Source organism: Lagopus muta (genome assembly GCF_023343835.1).
Source record: "Lagopus muta isolate bLagMut1 chromosome 37 unlocalized genomic scaffold, bLagMut1 primary SUPER_37_unloc_2, whole genome shotgun sequence".
NCBI lineage: Eukaryota > Metazoa > Chordata > Aves > Galliformes > Phasianidae > Lagopus > Lagopus muta.
The window spans coordinates 1-17,196 of NW_026040163.1; the positions used below are offsets into that span (position 1 = coordinate 1).

Sequence of the window (17,196 nt, forward strand, 5' to 3'; positions counted from 1 at the left end):
GGGCGGACCAAAAGCACTAACTGCCGCACCCTATTGGCTTTCACGCCTTCGTTTGGGCTCGTCGCCGCCTCCCATTGGCTGCGGGCTCAGAGGGGCGGGCCGAAGCTTCCAGAAGAGCCGAGGCGGCGGAGGGGCCGCAAGATGAAGGCGATGGCGGAACTGGGGCCGGGCCTGGGCGGCACCGGGTCCGGACCTCCGGGCTCGGTATCGCTGGTGGTGAGCAGCAGCCTCAGCGCCTTCTCCTCGCTGAGGCGTTACGGCACCGAGCTGAGCATCGGCGAGCTGAAGGTGGGCCTTTAAAGGGGCGGGGGGGCCTTGAAGGGGGGCTGAGAGGTGATGGGCCTTCCTGGGGGGGGGGGGGGGCGATGGGGGGCGATGGGGCCTTGAGAGGCCTGGGGTCCTTAATGGGGCCTTGAGGGGTCTGGGGTCCTTTAATGGGGGATAACGGGTCCTTAAGGGGGTCTGGGGTCCTTTAAGAGGGAATAATGGGGCCTTAAAGGGGCCTGGGGTCCTTTAATGAGGGATAATCGGGTCTGGGGTCGTTTAATGGGATCTTAATGGGGTCTGGGGTCCTTTAATGGGGGGATAATGGGGATAATGGGGTCTGGGGTCGCTTAATGGGATCTTAATGGGGTCTGGGGTCGTTTAATGGACCTTAAAGGGGTCTGGGGTCCTTTAGTGGGGGGATAATGGGGGATAATGGGGTCTGGGGTCGTTTAATGGGATCTTAATGGGGTCTGGGGTCCTTTAGTGGGGAATAATGGGGGATAATGGGGTCTGGGGTCGCTTAATGGGATCTTAATGGGGTCTGGGGTCGTTTAATGGGACCTTAAAGGGGTCTGGGGTCCTTTAGTGGGGGGATAATGGGGGATAATGGGGTCTGGGGTCGTTTAATGGGGACTTAAAGGGGTCTGGGGTCCTTTAGTGGGGGGATAATGGGGGATAATGGGGTCTGGGGTCGTTTAATGGGGACTTAAAGGGGTCTGGGGTCCTTTAGTGGGGGGATAATGGAGGATAATGGGGTCTGGGGTCGTTTAATGGGGGGACATTGGAGGATAATGGGGTCTGGGGTCGTTTAATGGGATCTTAATGGGGTCTGGGGTCGTTTAATGGGGGGACATTGGAGGATAATGGGGTCTGGGGTCGTTTAATGGGATCTTAATGGGGTCTGGGGTCCTTTAATGGGGGGATAATGGGGGATAATGGGGTCTGGGGTCGTTTAATGGGATCTTAATGGGGTCTGGGGTCGTTTAATGGGATCTTAATGGGGTCTGGGGTCCTTTAATGGGGGGATAATGGGGGATAATGGGGTCTGGGGTCGTTTAATGGGATCTTAATGGGGTCTGGGGTCGTTTAATGGGGGGACAGTGGAGGATAATGGGGTCTGGGGTCGTTTAATGGGACCTTAAAGGGGTCTGGGGTCCTTTAGTGGGGGGATAATGGGGGATAATGGGGTCTGGGGTCGTTTAATGGGATCTTAATGGGGTCTGGGGTCCTTTAATGGGGGGACAGTGGAGGATAATGGGGTCTGGGGTCGTTTAATGGGATCTTAATGGGGTCTGGGGTCATTTAATGGGACCTTAAAGGGGTCTGGGGTCCTTTAGTGGGGGGATAATGGGGGATAATGGGGTCTGGGGTCGTTTAATGGGACCTTAAAGGGGTCTGGGGTCCTTTAATGGGGGGACAATGGAGGATAATGGGGTCTGGGGTCGTTTAATGGGATCTTAATGGGGTCTGGGGTCCTTTAGTGGGGGATAATGGGGGATAATGGGGTCTGGGGTCGTTTAATGGGATCTTAATGGGGTCTGGGGTCGTTTAATGGGACCTTAAAGGGGTCTGTTGTCCTTTAGTGGGGGGATAATGGGGGATAATGGGTTCTGGGGTCGCTGAATGGGGACTTAAAGGGGTCTGGGGTCCCTTAGTGGGGGGAAAATAGGGGATAATGGGGTCTGGGGTCCATTAATGAGACCTTAAAGGGGTCTGGGGTCCTTTAGTGGCAGATAAAGGGGCCTTAAAGGGGCCTGGGGTCGTTTAATGGGGGTTAAGGAATGGAGCTGGAGCTACTTTGTAGGATCCCATAACGCCTTATAGGACCCCATGGGGCTCTGTGGGACCCCATAGGCCCCATATCTGACCCCATAGGCCCCATATCTGACCCCATAGGCCCCATATCTGACCCCATAGGACCCATATCTGACCCCATAGGACCCCATTTGTCCCCACAGCGCAAGCTGGAGCTGGTGGTGGGGGTCGCAGCCCCCTGGATGGAGCTGGAGCTGCTCTGTAGGACCCTATAGGACCTCACAGGGCTCTGGGGGACCCCATAACACCTTATAGGACCTTGTAGGACCCCTCTGTGACCCCATAGGCCCCATATCTGACCCTATAGAACCCCGTGTGTCCCCACAGCGCAAGCTGGAGCTGGTGGTGGGGGTCGCAACCCCCTGGATGGAGCTGGAGCTGCTCGGTAGGACCCTATAGGACCCCATGGGGCTCTGGGGGATCTTATAGGCCCCATATCTGACCCCATAGGCCCCATATCTGACCCTATAGGACCCCATTTGTCCCCACAGCGCAAGCTGGAGCTGGTGGTGGGGGTCACAACCCCCTGGATGGAGCTGGAGCTGCTCTGTAGGATCCTATAGGACCTCACAGGGCTCTGGGGGACCCCATAACATCTTTTAGGACCCCATGGGGCTCTGGGGACCCCATAGGCCCCATATCTGACCCCATAGGACCCCGTGTGTCCCCACAGCGCAAGCTGGAGCTGGTGGTGGGGGTCGCAGCACCGTGGATGGAGCTGGAGCTGCTCTGTAGGACCCCATAACACCTTTTAGGACCCCATGGGGCTCTGTGGGACCCTATAGGACCCATATCTGACCCTATAGGACCCTGTGTGTCCCCACAGCGCAAGTTGGAGCTGGTGGTGGCGGTTGCAGCACCGTGGATGGAGCTGGAGCTGCTCTGTAGGACCCTATAGGACCCCATGGGGCTCTGGGGGACCTTATAGGCCCCATATCTGACCCCATAGGCCCCATATCTGACCCTATAGGACCCTGTGTGTCCCCACAGCGCAAGCTGGAGCTGGTGGTGGGGGTCGCAGCCTCATGGATTGAGCTGGAGCTGCTCTGTAGGAACCTATAGGACCCCATGGGGCTCTGTGGGACCCTATAGGACCCCCTCCGTGACCCCATAGGCCCCATATCTGACCCTATAGGACCCCGTGTGTCCCCACAGCGCAAGCTGGAGCTGGTGGTGGGGGTCCCAACCCCCTGGATGGAGCTGGAGCTGCTCTGTAGGACCCTATAGGACCCCATGGGGCTCTGGGGGACCCCCATAACACCTTTTAGGACCCTATGGGGCTCTGTGGGACCCCATAGGCCCCATATCTGACCCCATAGGCCCCATATCTGACCCTATAGGACCCCATTTGTCCCCACAGCGCAAGCTGGAGCTGGTGTTGGGGGTCGCAACCCCCTGGATGGAGCTGGAGCTGCTCTGTAGGACCCCATAACACTTTATAGGACCCCATGGGGCTCTGTGGGACCCCATAGGCCCCATATCTGACCCCATAGGCCCCATATCTGACCCCATAGGACCCATATCTGACCCTATAGAACCCTGTGTGTCCCCACAGCTCAAGCTGGAGCTGGTGGTGGGGGGTCGCAGCCCCCTGGATGGAGCTGGAGCTGCTCTGTAGGATCCTATAGGACCCCATGGGGCTCTGGGGGACCCCATAACACCTTTTAGGACCCTATGGGGCTCTGGGGACCCCATAGGCCCCATATCTGACCCCATAGGACCCATATCTGACCCCATAGGCCCCATATCTGACCCTATAGGACCCCCGTGTGTCCCCACAGCGCAAGCTGGAGCTGGTGGTGGGGGTCGCAGCCCCCTGGATGGAGCTGGAGCTGCTCTGTAGGATCCTATAGGACCCCATGGGGCTCTGGGGACCCCATAACACCTTTTAGGACCCTATGGGGCTCTGGGGACCCCATAGGCCCCCATATTTGACCCTATAGGACCCCCATTTGTCCCCACAGCGCAAGCTGGAGCTGGTGTTGGGGTCGCAGCCCCATGGATGGAGCTGGAGCTGCTCTGTAGGACCCCATAACACCTTATAGGACCCCATGGGGCTCTGTGGGACCCCATAGGCCCCATATCTGACCCCATAGGACCCATATCTGACCCCATAGGCCCCATATCTGACCCTATAGAACCCCGTGTGTCCCCACAGCGCAAGCTGGAGCTGGTGGTGGCGGTTGCAGCACCGTGGATGGAGCTGGAGCTGCTCTGTAGGATCCTATAGGACCCCATGGGGCTCTGGGGGACCCCATAACACCTTTTAGGACCCTATGGGGCTCTGGGGACCCCATAGGCCCCATATCTGACCCCATAGGACCCCATTTGTCCCCACAGCGCAAGCTGGAGCTGCTGGTGGGGGTCGCAGCACCGTGGATGGAGCTGGAGCTGCTCTGTAGGACCCCATAACACCTTATAGGACCCCATGGGGCTCTGTGGGACCCTATAGGACCCCTCCGTGACCCCATAGGCCCCATATCTGACCCTATAGAACCCCGTGTGTCCCCCACAGCGCAAGCTGGAGCTGGTGGTGGGGGTCGCAGCCCCCTGGATGGAGCTGGAGCTGCTCTGTAGGATCCTATAGGACCCCATGGGGCTCTGGGGGACCCCATAACACCTTTTAGGACTTGATGGGGCTCTGGGGACCCCATAGGCCCCATATCTGACCCCATAGGCCCCATATCTGACCCTATAGAACCCTGTGTGTCCCCACAGCGCAAGCTGGAGCTGGTGGTGGCGGTTGCAGCACCGTGGATGGAGCTGGAGCTGCTCTGTAGGACCCTATAGGACCCCATGGGGCTCTGTGGGACCCCATAGGCCCCATATCTGACCCCATAGGCCCCATATCTGACCCCATTTGACCCATATCTGACCCCATAGGCCCCATATCTGACCCTATAGGACCCCGTGTGTCCCCACAGCGCAAGCTGGAGCTGGTGGTGGGGGTCGCAACCCCCTGGATGGAGCTGGAGCTGCTCTGTAGGACCCTATAGGACCCCATGGGGCTCTGTGGGACCCTATAGGCCCCATATCTGACCCTATAGGACCCCATTTGTCCCCACAGCGCAAGCTGGAGCTGGTGGTGGGGGTCGCAGCCTCATGGATGGAGCTGGAGCTGCGCAGTGCCAGCGGGGAGCTGCTGGCCCGCCTGGAGCCGGACGATGCCCTGCTGGGCGCCTTCCCTGTCAGCGACGGCTGCGGGCTGCACGTGGGTCCCCAATTGTCCCCAATTGTCCCCAACTGTCCCCAGCTGTCCCCAACTGTCCCCATCGTGTCCCCCCATCCCATCCCTGCTGTCCCCTTACGGCTCCTCACCCCACACTGCGCCCCCTGTTGTCCCTCACCCCCGTTTCCCCACCCCCAGCACAGACCTGGTGTCCCCTATGTGTCCCTGGTGTCCCCGACGTCCCCTTGTTGTCCCCACACGTCCCCACTGGGGGTCCTCACACCCCATTTCCCTTCCCACGTCCCAAGCACAGCTCTGATGTCCCCAATGAGTCCCCAATGTCCCAACGTGTCCCCACTGTGTCCCCACACCCCATTGTGTCCCCAGCACAGCTCTGATGTCCCCAACATGTCCCCAAAGTCCCCAACGTCCCCTTGCTGTCCCCACTGGGGGTCCTCACACCCCATTTCCCTTCCTCGCGTCCCCAACACAGCTCTGATGTCCCCAATGTCCCCATTGTGTCCCCACACCCCATCCCCACGTCCCCAACACAGCTCTGATGTCCCCAACGTGTCCCCAGTGTCCCCTTGGTGTCCCCACGTGTCCCCACTGGGGGTCCTCACGCCCCATTTCCCTTCCCTGTGTCCCCAACACAGCTCTGATGTCCCCAATGTGTCCCCAAAGCCCCAACGTCCCCTTGGTGTCCCCACGTGTCCCCACTGGGGGTCCTCACACCCCATTTCCCTTCCTCATGTCCCCAACACAGCTCTGATGTCCCCAATGTGTCCCCAATGTCCCACAGTGTCCCCATTGTGTCCCCACACCCCATCCCCCACGTCCCCAACACAGCTCTGATGTCCCCAACGTGTCCCCAGTGTCCCCTTGGTGTCCCCACGTGTCCCCACACCCCATCCCCACGTCCCCAGCACAGCTCTGATGTCCCCAACGTGTCCCCAAAGTCCCCAACGTCCCCTTGCTGTCCCCACTGGGGGTCCTCACACCCCATTTCCCTTCCCCACGTCCCCAACACAGCTCTGATGTCCCCAATGTCCCCATTGTGTCCCCACACCCCATCCCCACGTCCCCAACACAGCTCTGATGTCCCCAACGTGTCCCCAGTGTCCCCTTGGTGTCCCCACGTGTCCCCACTGGGGGTCCTCACACCCCATTTCCCTTCCCCACGTCCCCAGCACAGCTCTGATGTCCCCAATGTGTCCCCAATGTCCCAAAGTGTCCCATTGTGTCCCCACACCCCATCCCCACATCCCCAGCACAGCCATGGTGACCCCAACGTGTCCCCAAAGTCCCCAACGTCCCCTTGCTGTCCCCACTGGGGGTCCTCACACCCCATTTCCCTTCCTCGCGTCCCCAACACAGCTCTGATGTCCCCAATGTCCCCATTGTGTCCCCACACCCCATCCCCGTGTCCCCAGCACGGCCTATGTCCCCAACGTGTCCCCAAAGCCCCCAACATCCCCTTGGTGTCCCCACGTGTCCCCACTGGGGGTCCTCACACCCCATTTCCCTTCCCTGCGTCCCCAGCACAGCTCTGATGTCCCCAATGTGTCCCCAATGTCCCAACGTGTCCCCATTGTGTCCCCACACCCCATCCCCACGTCCCCAGCACAGCCATGGTGACCCCAACGTGTCCCCAAAGTCCCCATTGTCCCCTTGCTGTCCCCACTGGGGGTCCTCACACCCCATTCCCCATCCCTCGCACAGCCCCAATGTCCCCATTGTGTCCCCACACCCCATCCCTGCGTCCCCAACACAGCTCTGATGTCCCCAATGTCCCACAGTGTCCCCATTGTGTCCCCTCACCCCATTCCCGTGTCCCCAGCACAGCTCTGATGTCCCCAATGTCCCACAGTGTCCCCATTGTGTCCCCACACCCCATCCCCACATCCCCAGCACGGCTCTGATGTCCCCAATGTGTCCCCAAAGCCCCCAACGTCCCCTTGGTTTCCCCACTGGGGATCCTCACACCCCATTTCCCTTCCCCACGTCCCAAGCACAGCTCTGATGTCCCCAATGTGTCCCCAATGTCCCAAAGTGTCCCCATTGTGTCCCCACACCCCATCCCCGTGTCCCCAGCACAGCCATGGTGACCCCAACGTGTCCCCAAAGTCCCCAATGTCCCCTTGGTGTCCCCACGTGTCCCCACTGGGGGTCCTCACACCCCATTTCCCTTCCTCGCGTCCCCAACACAGCTCTGATGTCCCCAATGTCCCCATTGTGTCCCCACACTCCATCCCTGCGTCCCCAGCACAGCTCTGATGTCCCCAACGTGTCCCCAATGTCCCCTTGGTGTCCCCACATGTCCCCACTGGGGGTCCTCACACCCCATTTCCCTTCCTCATGTCCCCAACACAGCTCTGATGTCCCCAATGTCCCAACGTGTCCCCATTGTGTCCCCACACCCCCATCCCCACGTCCCCAGCACAGCCATGGTGACCCCAACGTGTCCCCAAAGCCCCCAACGTCCCCTTGCTGTCCCCACTGGGGTCCTCACACCCCATTCCCCATCCCTCGCACAGCCCCGATGTCCCCAGCGTGTCCCCAAATGTCCCCAATAAGCCTTTGGTGTCCCCAAACGTCCCCACCCCCCATCTCCGTGTCCCCTGTGTGTCCCCATCGCACCCCCCCTCGGTGTCCCCAAAATCCCCAGTGTGTCCCAGCGTCCCCACGTGTCCCCAAACGTCCCCATCAGGTCCCCACGTGTCCCCAAGAACCTCCCTGTGTGTCCCCAACACCCCCACAAACCTCATCCCATGTCCCCAACCCCATTCTCATTGTCCCCAAGCTCTGTCACAGTGTCCCCACTCCATCCCCAAACCCCATCTTTGGTGTCCCAGTGTCCCCAGCCCCCCTTCCCAGTGTCCCCAACCCCATCTTTGTTGTCCCCAGTGTGTCCCAGCCCACTCCCAATGTCCCCAGCCCGTCCCTGCTGTCCCCAACCCCCATCTTCATTGTCCCCAACCCCCTTCCCAGTGTCCCCAACACACCCTGCTGTCCCCAACCCCCATCTTCAGTGTCCCCACCCCCCCTTCCCAGTGTCCCCAACCCCATCTTTGTTGTCCCCAGTGTGTCCCAGCCCACTTCCAATGTCCCCAACCCATCCTTTCTGTCCCCAAACCCCATCTGTGGTGTCCCCAACCCCCTTCCCAATGTCCCCAACCCCATCTTTGGTGTCCCCAACCCCCATCATCAGTGTCCCCAACCCCCTTCCCAATGTCCCCAACACACCCTGCTGTCCCCAAACCCCATCTTTGGTGTCCCCAGTGTCCCCAACCCCCTTCCCAGTGTCCCCAACCCATCCCTACTGTCCCCAAACCCCATCTGTGGTGTCCCCAACCCCCATCTTCGGTGTCCCCAGCCCCCCTTCCCAGTGTCCCCAACACACCCTGGTGTCCCCAACCCCCATCTTTGGTGTCCCCAGTGTCCCCAACCCCCCTTCCCAGTGTCCTCAACCCATCCCTACTGTCCCCAAACCCCATTTTTGGTGTCCCCAGTGTCCCCACCCCCCTTCCCAGTGTCCCCAACCCCATCTTTGTTGTCCCCAGTGTGTCCCAGCCCACTCCCAATGTCCCCAACCCATCCTTGCTGTCCCCAAACCCAATCTGTGGTGTCCCCAACCCCCTTCCCAGTGTCCCCAACCCATCCCTGCTGTCCCCAACCCCCATCTGTGGTGTCCCCACCCCCCTTCACAGTGTCCCCAACCCCCATCTTCAGTGTCCCCAACCCCCCTTCCCAATGTCCCCAACCCATCCCTGCTGTCCCCAACCCCCATCTTTGTTGTCCCCAGTGTCCCCACCCCCCTTCCCAGTGTCCCCAACCCCATTTTTGTTGTCCCCAGTGTGTCCCAGCCCACTCCCAATGTCCCCAACCCATCCTTGCTGTCCCCAACCCCATCTTTGGTGTCCCCAACCCCCATCATCAGTGTCCCCAACCCCCTTCCCAATGTCCCCAACCCGTCCCTGCTGTCCCCAACCCCCATCTTCAGTGTCCCCAACCTCCCTTCCCCAGTGTCCCCAACCCCCACCTTCGGTGTCCCCAACCCCCTTCCCAGTGTCCCCAACCTGTCCCTGTTGTCCCCAACCCCATCTTCAGTGTCCCCAACCCCCCTTCCCAATGTCCCCAACCCGTCCCCGCTGTCCCCAACCCCCATCTTCGGTGTCCCCAACCCCCTTCCCAGTGTCCCCAACCCGTCCCCACTGTCCCCAACCCCAGCTCCCTTCATTTCCCCCTTTGTCCCCCCAACTCCTTCCCCCCCCCATCCCCACTTGTCCCCACTTGTCCCCACTTGTCCCCAATTGTCCCCACTTGTCCCCAATTGTCCCCACAGGTGATTGACCGCAGCGGTGGCCGCATGGGGCAGTTTGAGGACGTGTCCCAGGTCCCCAAATACGAGATGGCCGACAGCGACTACGACAAACGCACAGGTGACAAACGTGTCCCCTCCCCCTCCCCTTGTCCCCCCCCCGCTGTCCCCAACCCCCCAGCAGCACAGAGCCTTTGTCCCCTATGTGCCACCGCCGCCCCGTCCCCGTTGTGTCCCCATTGTCCCCACTTGCTGTGACACTTGTCCTGTCCCCCCCTTCCCATCCCCCCCCCAGCACTGCCACCCCCTGTCCCCATTGTCCCCCCCCACCAGTGCCACCTCCTGTCCCCATTGTCCCCCCCCAGCACTGTCACCCCCCTGTCCCCATTGTGTCCCCCCCCAGCAGTGCCACCCCCTGTCCCCATTGTCCCCCCCCAGCACTGCCACCCCCTGTCCCCATTGTGTCCCCCCCCCCACCAGTGCCACCCCCCTGTCCCCATTGTGTCCCCCCCCACCAATGCCACCCCCCTGTCCCCATCGTGTCCCCCCCCCCCCCCACTGTCACTCTCTTTGTCCCCCCCCCAGCACTGCCACCCTCCTGTCCCCATTGTCCCCCCCCCCCACCAGTGCCACCCCCTGTCCCTTCATGTCACGCTGGTCCCACTCCTGTCCCTCAATGTCCCCCAGCACTGCCACCACTCCGTCCCCATTGTGTCACCAACCCCCCCCCCCCCACCCCCCCCAGCGGTGCCATTTTGTCCCCATCGTGTCCCCCTCTCCCAGCAGCCATGTCCCCCATTGTCCCCAGCTGTCCTAAGTGTCCCCAAAGCTTCTCAGCCCCACCACAGCCGTGTCCCCCATTGTCCCCCATTGTCCCAAGCTGTCCTTAGCATCCTAAGGGTCCCCATTGCCTCCCATTGTCCCCAGGGGTCCTAAATGTCCCCGAAGGTCCCCCAGGGGTCCCCCATTGTCCCCCATTGTCCCCAGCTGTCCCTAAACGTCCAAGGGTCCCCCATTGTCTCCCATTGTCCCCAGCTGTCCTAAGTGTCCCCAAAGCTTCTCAGCCCCACCACAGCCATGTCCCACTTTGTCCCCCATTGTCCCCAGCTGTCCTGAGTGTCCCAAGGGTCCCCCATTGTCTCCCATTGTCCCCAGGTGTCCTAAGTGTCCCCAAGGCTTCTCAGCCCCACCACAGCCGTGTCCCCAAGGGTCCCCCATTGTCTCCCATTGTCCCCCATTGTCCCCAGCTGTCCTTAGCATCCTAAGGGTCTCCCATTGTCCCCAGTTGTCCCCAGGGGTCCTAAACGTCCCCAAAGCTTCTCATCCCCTCCACAGCCATGTCCCCCATTGTCCCCCATTGTCCCCCATTGTCCCCCTTTGTCCCCAGGGGTCCTAAACGTCCCCAAGGCTTCTCAGCCCCACCACAGCCGTGTCCCCAGCTTTCCTTAGCATCCTAAGGGTCCCCCATTGTCCCCAGCTTTCCTTAGCATCCTAAGGGTTCCCCATTGTCCCCCATTGTCCCCAGGTGTCCTAAATGTCCCCAAAGGTCCCCCAGGGGTCCCCAATTGTCCCCAGCTGTCCTTAGCTGTTCCCAAGGCTTCTCAGGGTCCCCTCCAAGCGTCCCCAAGGCTTCTCAGCCCCACCACAGCCGTGTCCCCCATTGTCCCCCATTGTCCCCCATTGTCCCCCATTGTCCCCAGCTGTCCTTAGCATCCTAAGGGTCTCCCATTGTCCCCAATTGTCCCCAGGGGTCCTAAACGTCCCCAAGGCTTCTCATCCCCACCACAGCCATGTCCCCAAGGGTCCCCCATTGTCCCCCTTTGTCCCCAGCTGTCCTTAGCATCCCCAAGGCTTCTCAGCCCCACCACAGCCGTGTCCCCCATTGTCCCCCATTGTCCCCAGGGGTCCTAAACGTCCCCAAAGCTTCTCAGCCCCACCACAGCCACGTCCCCAAGGGTCCCCCATTGTCCCCAGGGGTCCTAAACGTCCCCAAAGCTTCTCATCCCCACCACAGCCGTGTCCCCCCGCCCCCCCCCCCGTTGTCCCCACAGAGTCGGTCCGTTCCTTCCTGCGCCGGCGCCAGTGGGGCCGTTTCGACGCAGTCGCGGAGCAGCAGCGCGTGGCGGAGGAGGAGCGGCGGAGGGCAGAGGAAGCGGAGCTGGCGGCCGCCATGAGCCCAGGCTGCCGCTGCCTCGTCAGCATCCCTGGGCAGCCGCAGCACCGAGGCACCATCGCCTACGTGGGTACGGCACCGGGGGGCGCCCAAAGCCGACCCCCCCTCTGTCCCCTGTCTGTCCTATGGGGGACACAGCGCTCGGCCGACCCCCCCTCTGTCCCCTTCTGTCCTATGGGGGGCACAGCGCTCGGCTGACTCCCCCTGTCCCCTTCTGTCCTATGGGGGACAACAGGGGGCACAGCGCTCGGCCGACCCCCCCCTCTGTCCCCTGTCTGTCCTATGGGGGGCACAGCGCTCGGCCCGACCCCCCCCTCTGTCCCCTGTCTGTCCTATGGGGGGCACAGCGCTCGGCTGACCCCCCCCTCTGTCCCCTGTCTGTCCTATGGGGGGCACAGCGCTCAGCCGACCCCCCCTCTGTCCCCTTCTGTCCTATGGGGGGCACAGCGCTCAGCCGACCCCCCCTCTGTCCCCTGTCTGTCCTATGGGGTCAACGGGGGGCACAGCGCTCAGCTGACCCCCCCTCTGTCCCCTGTCTGTCCTATGGGGGCCAACGAGGGGCACAGCGCTCAGCTGACCCCCCCCCTCTCCTTTTTCCTCCCCTTCCCTGCAGGGTTGACCGACTTCAAACCAGGACATTGGGTGGGGGTCCGCTACGATGAGCCCGTGGGGAAACACGACGGCAGGTAGGGGGCGCTGCGTGTCACCAGCTGTCCCCAAACGGCCCCCTGTGTCCTCATAGGGTCCCTGTTGGTCCCCAATGTGATGGTAGAGGTGTCCCCAGGGGTCTCCAAAGGTCCCCAAATGGCCCCTGAGGTCCCCAAATGGCCCCTGGGGCTCTCAGGGGCCCCCTGGGGTCCCCAAATGTCCCCCTGTGTCCTCATAGGGTCCTGCTGGCCCCCAAAGTGATGGCTGAGGTGTCCCCAGGGGTCCCCTGAGGTCCCCAAATGGCTCCCTGTGTCCTCGTAGGGTGTCCCCTAGGGTCCCCAAATGGCCCCTGGGGTTCTCAGGGGTCCTCTGGGGTCTCCAACTGGCCCCCTGTGTCCTCATAGGGTCCTGCTGGTCCCCAACGTGATGGTAGAGGTGTCCCCAGGGGTCTCCAAAGGTCCCCAAATGGCCCCTGGGGTCCCCAAATGTCCCCCTGTGTCCTCATAGGGTCCTGCTGGCCCCCAGTGGGATGGCATAGGTGTCCCCAGATGTCCCCAAAGGTCCCCTGAGGTCCCCAAATGGCCCCTGGGGCCCCCAAGGGTCCTCTGGGGTCTCCAAATGGCCCCCTGTGTCCTCATAGGGTCCTACTGGCCCCCAACGTGATGGCTGAGGTGTCCCCAGGGGTCTCCAAAGGTCCCCAAATGGCCCCTGGGGTCCCCAAATGGCCCCCTGTGTCCTCATAGGGTCCTGCTGGCCCCCAGTGGGATGGCAGAGGTGTCCCCAGATGTCCCCAAAGGTCCCCCAAATGGCCCCTGGGGCCCCCAAGGGTCCTCTGGGGTCTCCAAATGGCCCCCTGTGTCCTCATAGGGTCCTGCTGGTCCCCAACATGATGGTAGAGGTGTCCCCAGGGGTCTCCAAAGGTCCCCAAATGGCCCCTGGGGTCCCCAAATGGCCCCCTGTGTCCTCATAGGGTCCTGCTGGCCCCCAAAGTGATGGCTGAGGTGTCCCCAGGGGTCCCCTGAGGTCCCCAAATGGCTCCCTGTGTCCTCGTAGGGTGTCCCTTAGGGTCCCCATATGTCCCCTGGGGTTCTCAAATGGCCCCCTGTGTCCTCATAGGGTCCTGCTGGTCCCCAACGTGATGGCGGAGGTGTCCCCAGGGGTCTCCAAAGGTCCCCAAATGGCCCCTGGGGTCCCCAAATGTCCCCCTGTGTCCTCATAGGGTCCTGCTGGCCCCCAGTGGGATGGCAGAGGTGTCCCCCAGATGTCCCCAGACGTCCCCTGCGGTCCCCAAACGGCCCCTGGGGTTCTCAAGGGCCCCCTGAGGTCCCCAAATGGCCCCCTGTGTCCTCATAGGGTCCTGTTGGTCCCCAACGTGATGGCTGAGGTGTCCCCAGGGGTCTCCAAAGGTCCCCAAATGGCCCCTGGGGTCCCCAAATGGCCTCCTGTGTCCTCATAGGGTCTTACTGGCCCCCAGTGGGATGGCAGAGGTGTCCCCAGATGTCCCCAGGGGTCCCCAAATGGCCCCTGAGGTCCCCAAATGGCCCCCGGTGTCCTCATAGGGTCCTACTGGTCCCCAATGTGATGGCGGAGGTGTCCCCAGGGGTCCCCAAAGGTCCCCAAATGGCCCCCTGTGTCCTCATAGGGTCCTGCTGGCCCCCAATGTGATGGCAGTGGTGTCCCCAGATGTCCCCAAAGGTCCCCTGAGATCCCCAAATGGCCCCTGGCGCCCCCAAGGGTCCCCTGAGGTCCCCAAACGGCCCCCTGTGTCCTCATAGGGTCCTGCTGGTCCCCAACATGATGGTAGAGGTGTCCCCAGGGGTCTCCAAAGGTCCCCCAATGGCCCCTGGGGTCCCCAAATGGCCCCCTAGGCTCCTCATAGGGTCCTGCTGGCCCCCAGTGGGATGGCAGAGGTGTCCCCAAAGGTCCCCTGCTGTCCCCAAGTGCCCATAGGTGCCCCCATAGGTGACCACAAACGGCCACAGGCGTCCCCAAAATGCCCACACGTGTCCCCAAGTGCCCGTAGGGGTCCCCAAACTGCCAACAGATGACCCCAATGTGCCACAGGTGTCCCTGATGGTCCCCAAATGTCCCCAAATGTCCCCAGATGCCCCCAGATGTCCCCAAATGTCCCCAGATGTCCCCACATGTCCCCACATGTCCCCAAATGTCCCCAAATGCCCCCACATGTCCCCAGATGCCCCCAGATGTCCCCACATGCCCCCAAATGTCCCCAAATGCCCCCACATGTCCCCAAATGTCCCCACATGTCCCCAAATGTCCCCAGATGTCCCCAGATGTCCCCAAATGTCCCCAGATGTCCCCCAGATGTCCCCAGATGTCCCCAAATGTCCCCAGTGTCCCCAGATGTCCCCAAATGTCCCCAAATGTCCCCACATGTCCCCAGATGTCCCCAAATGTCCCCAGTGTCCCCAAATGTCCCCAAATGCCCCCAGATGTCCCCAAATGTCCCCACATGCCCCCAAATGTCCCCAGATGTCCCCAAATGCCCCCAAATGTCCCCACATGCCCCCAAATGTCCCCAGATGTCCCTGCATGTCCCCAAATGTCCCCAGTGTCCCCAAATGTCCCCACATGTCCCCACATGTCCCCAAATGTCCCCACATGTCCCCAGATGTCCTCAAATGCCCCAAATGTCCCCAAATGCCCCCAAATGTCCCCACATGTCCCCAAATGCCCCCAGATGCCCCCAGTGTCCCCAGATGTCCCAAATGTCCCCAAATGCCCCCAAATGTCCCCAGTGTCCCCAGATGTCCCTAAATGCCCCCAGATGTCCCCAGATGTCCCCACATGTCCCCAGATGTCCCCACATGTCCCCAAATGTCCCCACATGTCCCCAAATGTCCCCAGTGTCCCCAAATGTCCCCACATGTCCCCAAATGCCCCAGATGTCCCCAAATGTCCCCAGATGTCCCCAAATGCCCCCACATGTCCCCAGATGTCCCCAAATGTCCCCAGTGTCCCCAAATGTCCCCAAATGCCCCCAATGTCCCCAGATGTCCCCAGATGTCCCCAAATGTCCCCACATGTCCCCAAATGTCCCCACATGTCCCCAGATGTCCCCAAATGCCCCCAGATGTCCCCATATGTCCCCACATGTCCCCCAGATGTCCCCAGATGTCCCCAGATGTCCCCAAATGTCCCTAAATGTCCCCAGATGTCCCCAGATGTCCCCAGATGTCCCCAAATGTCCCCAAATGTCCCCACATGTCCCCAAATGCCCCAAATGTCCCCACATGTCCCCAAATGTCCCCAAATGTCCCCGCAGCGTCGGTGGCCGCCGTTACTTCGAGTGCCCTGAGCCCTATGGAACCTTTGTGCGGCCGCAGCGCGTCACCGTGGGGGATTTCCCTCCAGAGGACGACGGCTTGGATGAGCTGTGAGGGGCAACGTTTGGGGGGGGGGGCAAAACACCGGGATTTTGGATCAGCTTCCGCCTCCGCTCCCTTCTTGTCCTGGCGAGCGGCGATTTTGAGTTCCGTGGTTGTTTTCCATCCCCCCAATGCCCCCAAATCAGCCCTTGGCTGGGGCTGATGCTCGCTCCCCCAAAAACCCGGCCCCAAAACCTTCATTTCTCACCCCAAAATGGAGCCGTTTGCAGCCCCAAAATCCCCATTTCTGGACCCAAATTGGAGTCTGGGGGTCCAACCCCCCCCCTTCTCCCCCCCCCAACAAAAACCCATCGCGGCCGCAGCCCCACATCACCACTTTTTGCCCCATTTTCTGCAGCCCCAAATCCCCATTGCCTTCATTTCCTCCCATTTCCCCATTTTTCCCCTTTTTCTCCCCATTTCTCCCCATTTCCCCCCTTTTCCCCCCTTTCTCTCCGTTCCCTTTGCCTCCTTTCCTTCTTTTTCCCTCTTTCCCCCCCCCCCCCTTTTTTTTTAACCCGTTTTTAATCATTTTCTCCCAGTTTTATTTAATATTTTCCCCTTTTTTCCGCGCTGTTTCGCGCCGTTTACCCGCCGGTTCCCCCTCGCTGGCCCCGCCCCTCTCAGGGGCGGAGCCTCGAAGTTAGCCACGCCCCCTCTCCCTCACCCAATCAGCGGCGGCATTTTCGGCTAACTGGCGCGTAGGCCGGCGGAAGCGGAAGTGACGCAGCGCAGCAGCGGCGCCGCAGCGCAGCGGTGAGTGCGGCCCCTCCTCCCCCCCTCCCCCGCACGCCAATTACGCTTTAATCAATGTAATTAACGCCGCTCCCTGCCCGCAGCGCGCCGCCCCAATGGCCGCGGCCGATCTCCGCCGGGAGGCCTTGGCTCTGTACCGCGCTCTGCTTCGCGCCGCCGCCTCCCGCCCGGGTTTCGCTGCGCGGATCCGCTCCGAATTCCGCCGCTGCGCTGCAGTTCCGCCCCGCGATCGGCTCCGCTCGGAGCTCCTCCTGCGCCGCGGCCGCCGCCAGCTGCAGATGCTGCGGTTGCCGAGCACCGTCCGCATGGGCGCCTTCGGGCCCGGATCTGCCTCCGAGACCGCTTCCGGTTCCGCGTGTGAAGGCACTTCCGGGTGTGGCTCGCATTCCGAGCCCGGGCACACTTCCGGTTCCGGGTCATCACACTAATAAAGCTCAGTTTCCGCCACAGCCTTTCAGCAGGAGGCGCCTTGTGGGCGTGGCTTACCGAGGGGGCGGGGCTTACGGGAGAGGCTGGGTTAATTCAACAGGCGGGGCCTATCGGATGGGGCGGGGCTTGTTAAAGGGGGCGTGGCTTATTAAAGGGGGCGTGGCGTATGGGAGCAGCCCGTTTTGGCCCGATTTTCCTTTAACTGACCCTAAAACCGACCCCAAATTCC

At 61.6% G+C, this 17,196-nt stretch overlaps 1 protein-coding gene across 1 annotated transcript; it reads left to right on the top strand.

Annotated features, from left to right (window-relative positions):
* The first annotated feature begins 59 nt into the window (after positions 1-59).
* On the top strand, positions 60-16,987 carry TBCB (tubulin folding cofactor B). Its single transcript, XM_048932700.1, has 7 exons — positions 60-288; positions 5,150-5,293; positions 9,597-9,693; positions 11,624-11,815; positions 12,359-12,431; positions 15,680-16,538; positions 16,622-16,987. The coding sequence occupies exons 1-6, from the start codon at positions 142-144 to the stop codon at positions 15,792-15,794; spliced, it is 768 nt and encodes a 255-aa protein (XP_048788657.1). The 5' UTR covers positions 60-141; the 3' UTR covers positions 15,795-16,538; positions 16,622-16,987.
* The last annotated feature ends 209 nt before the right edge of the window (positions 16,988-17,196 follow it).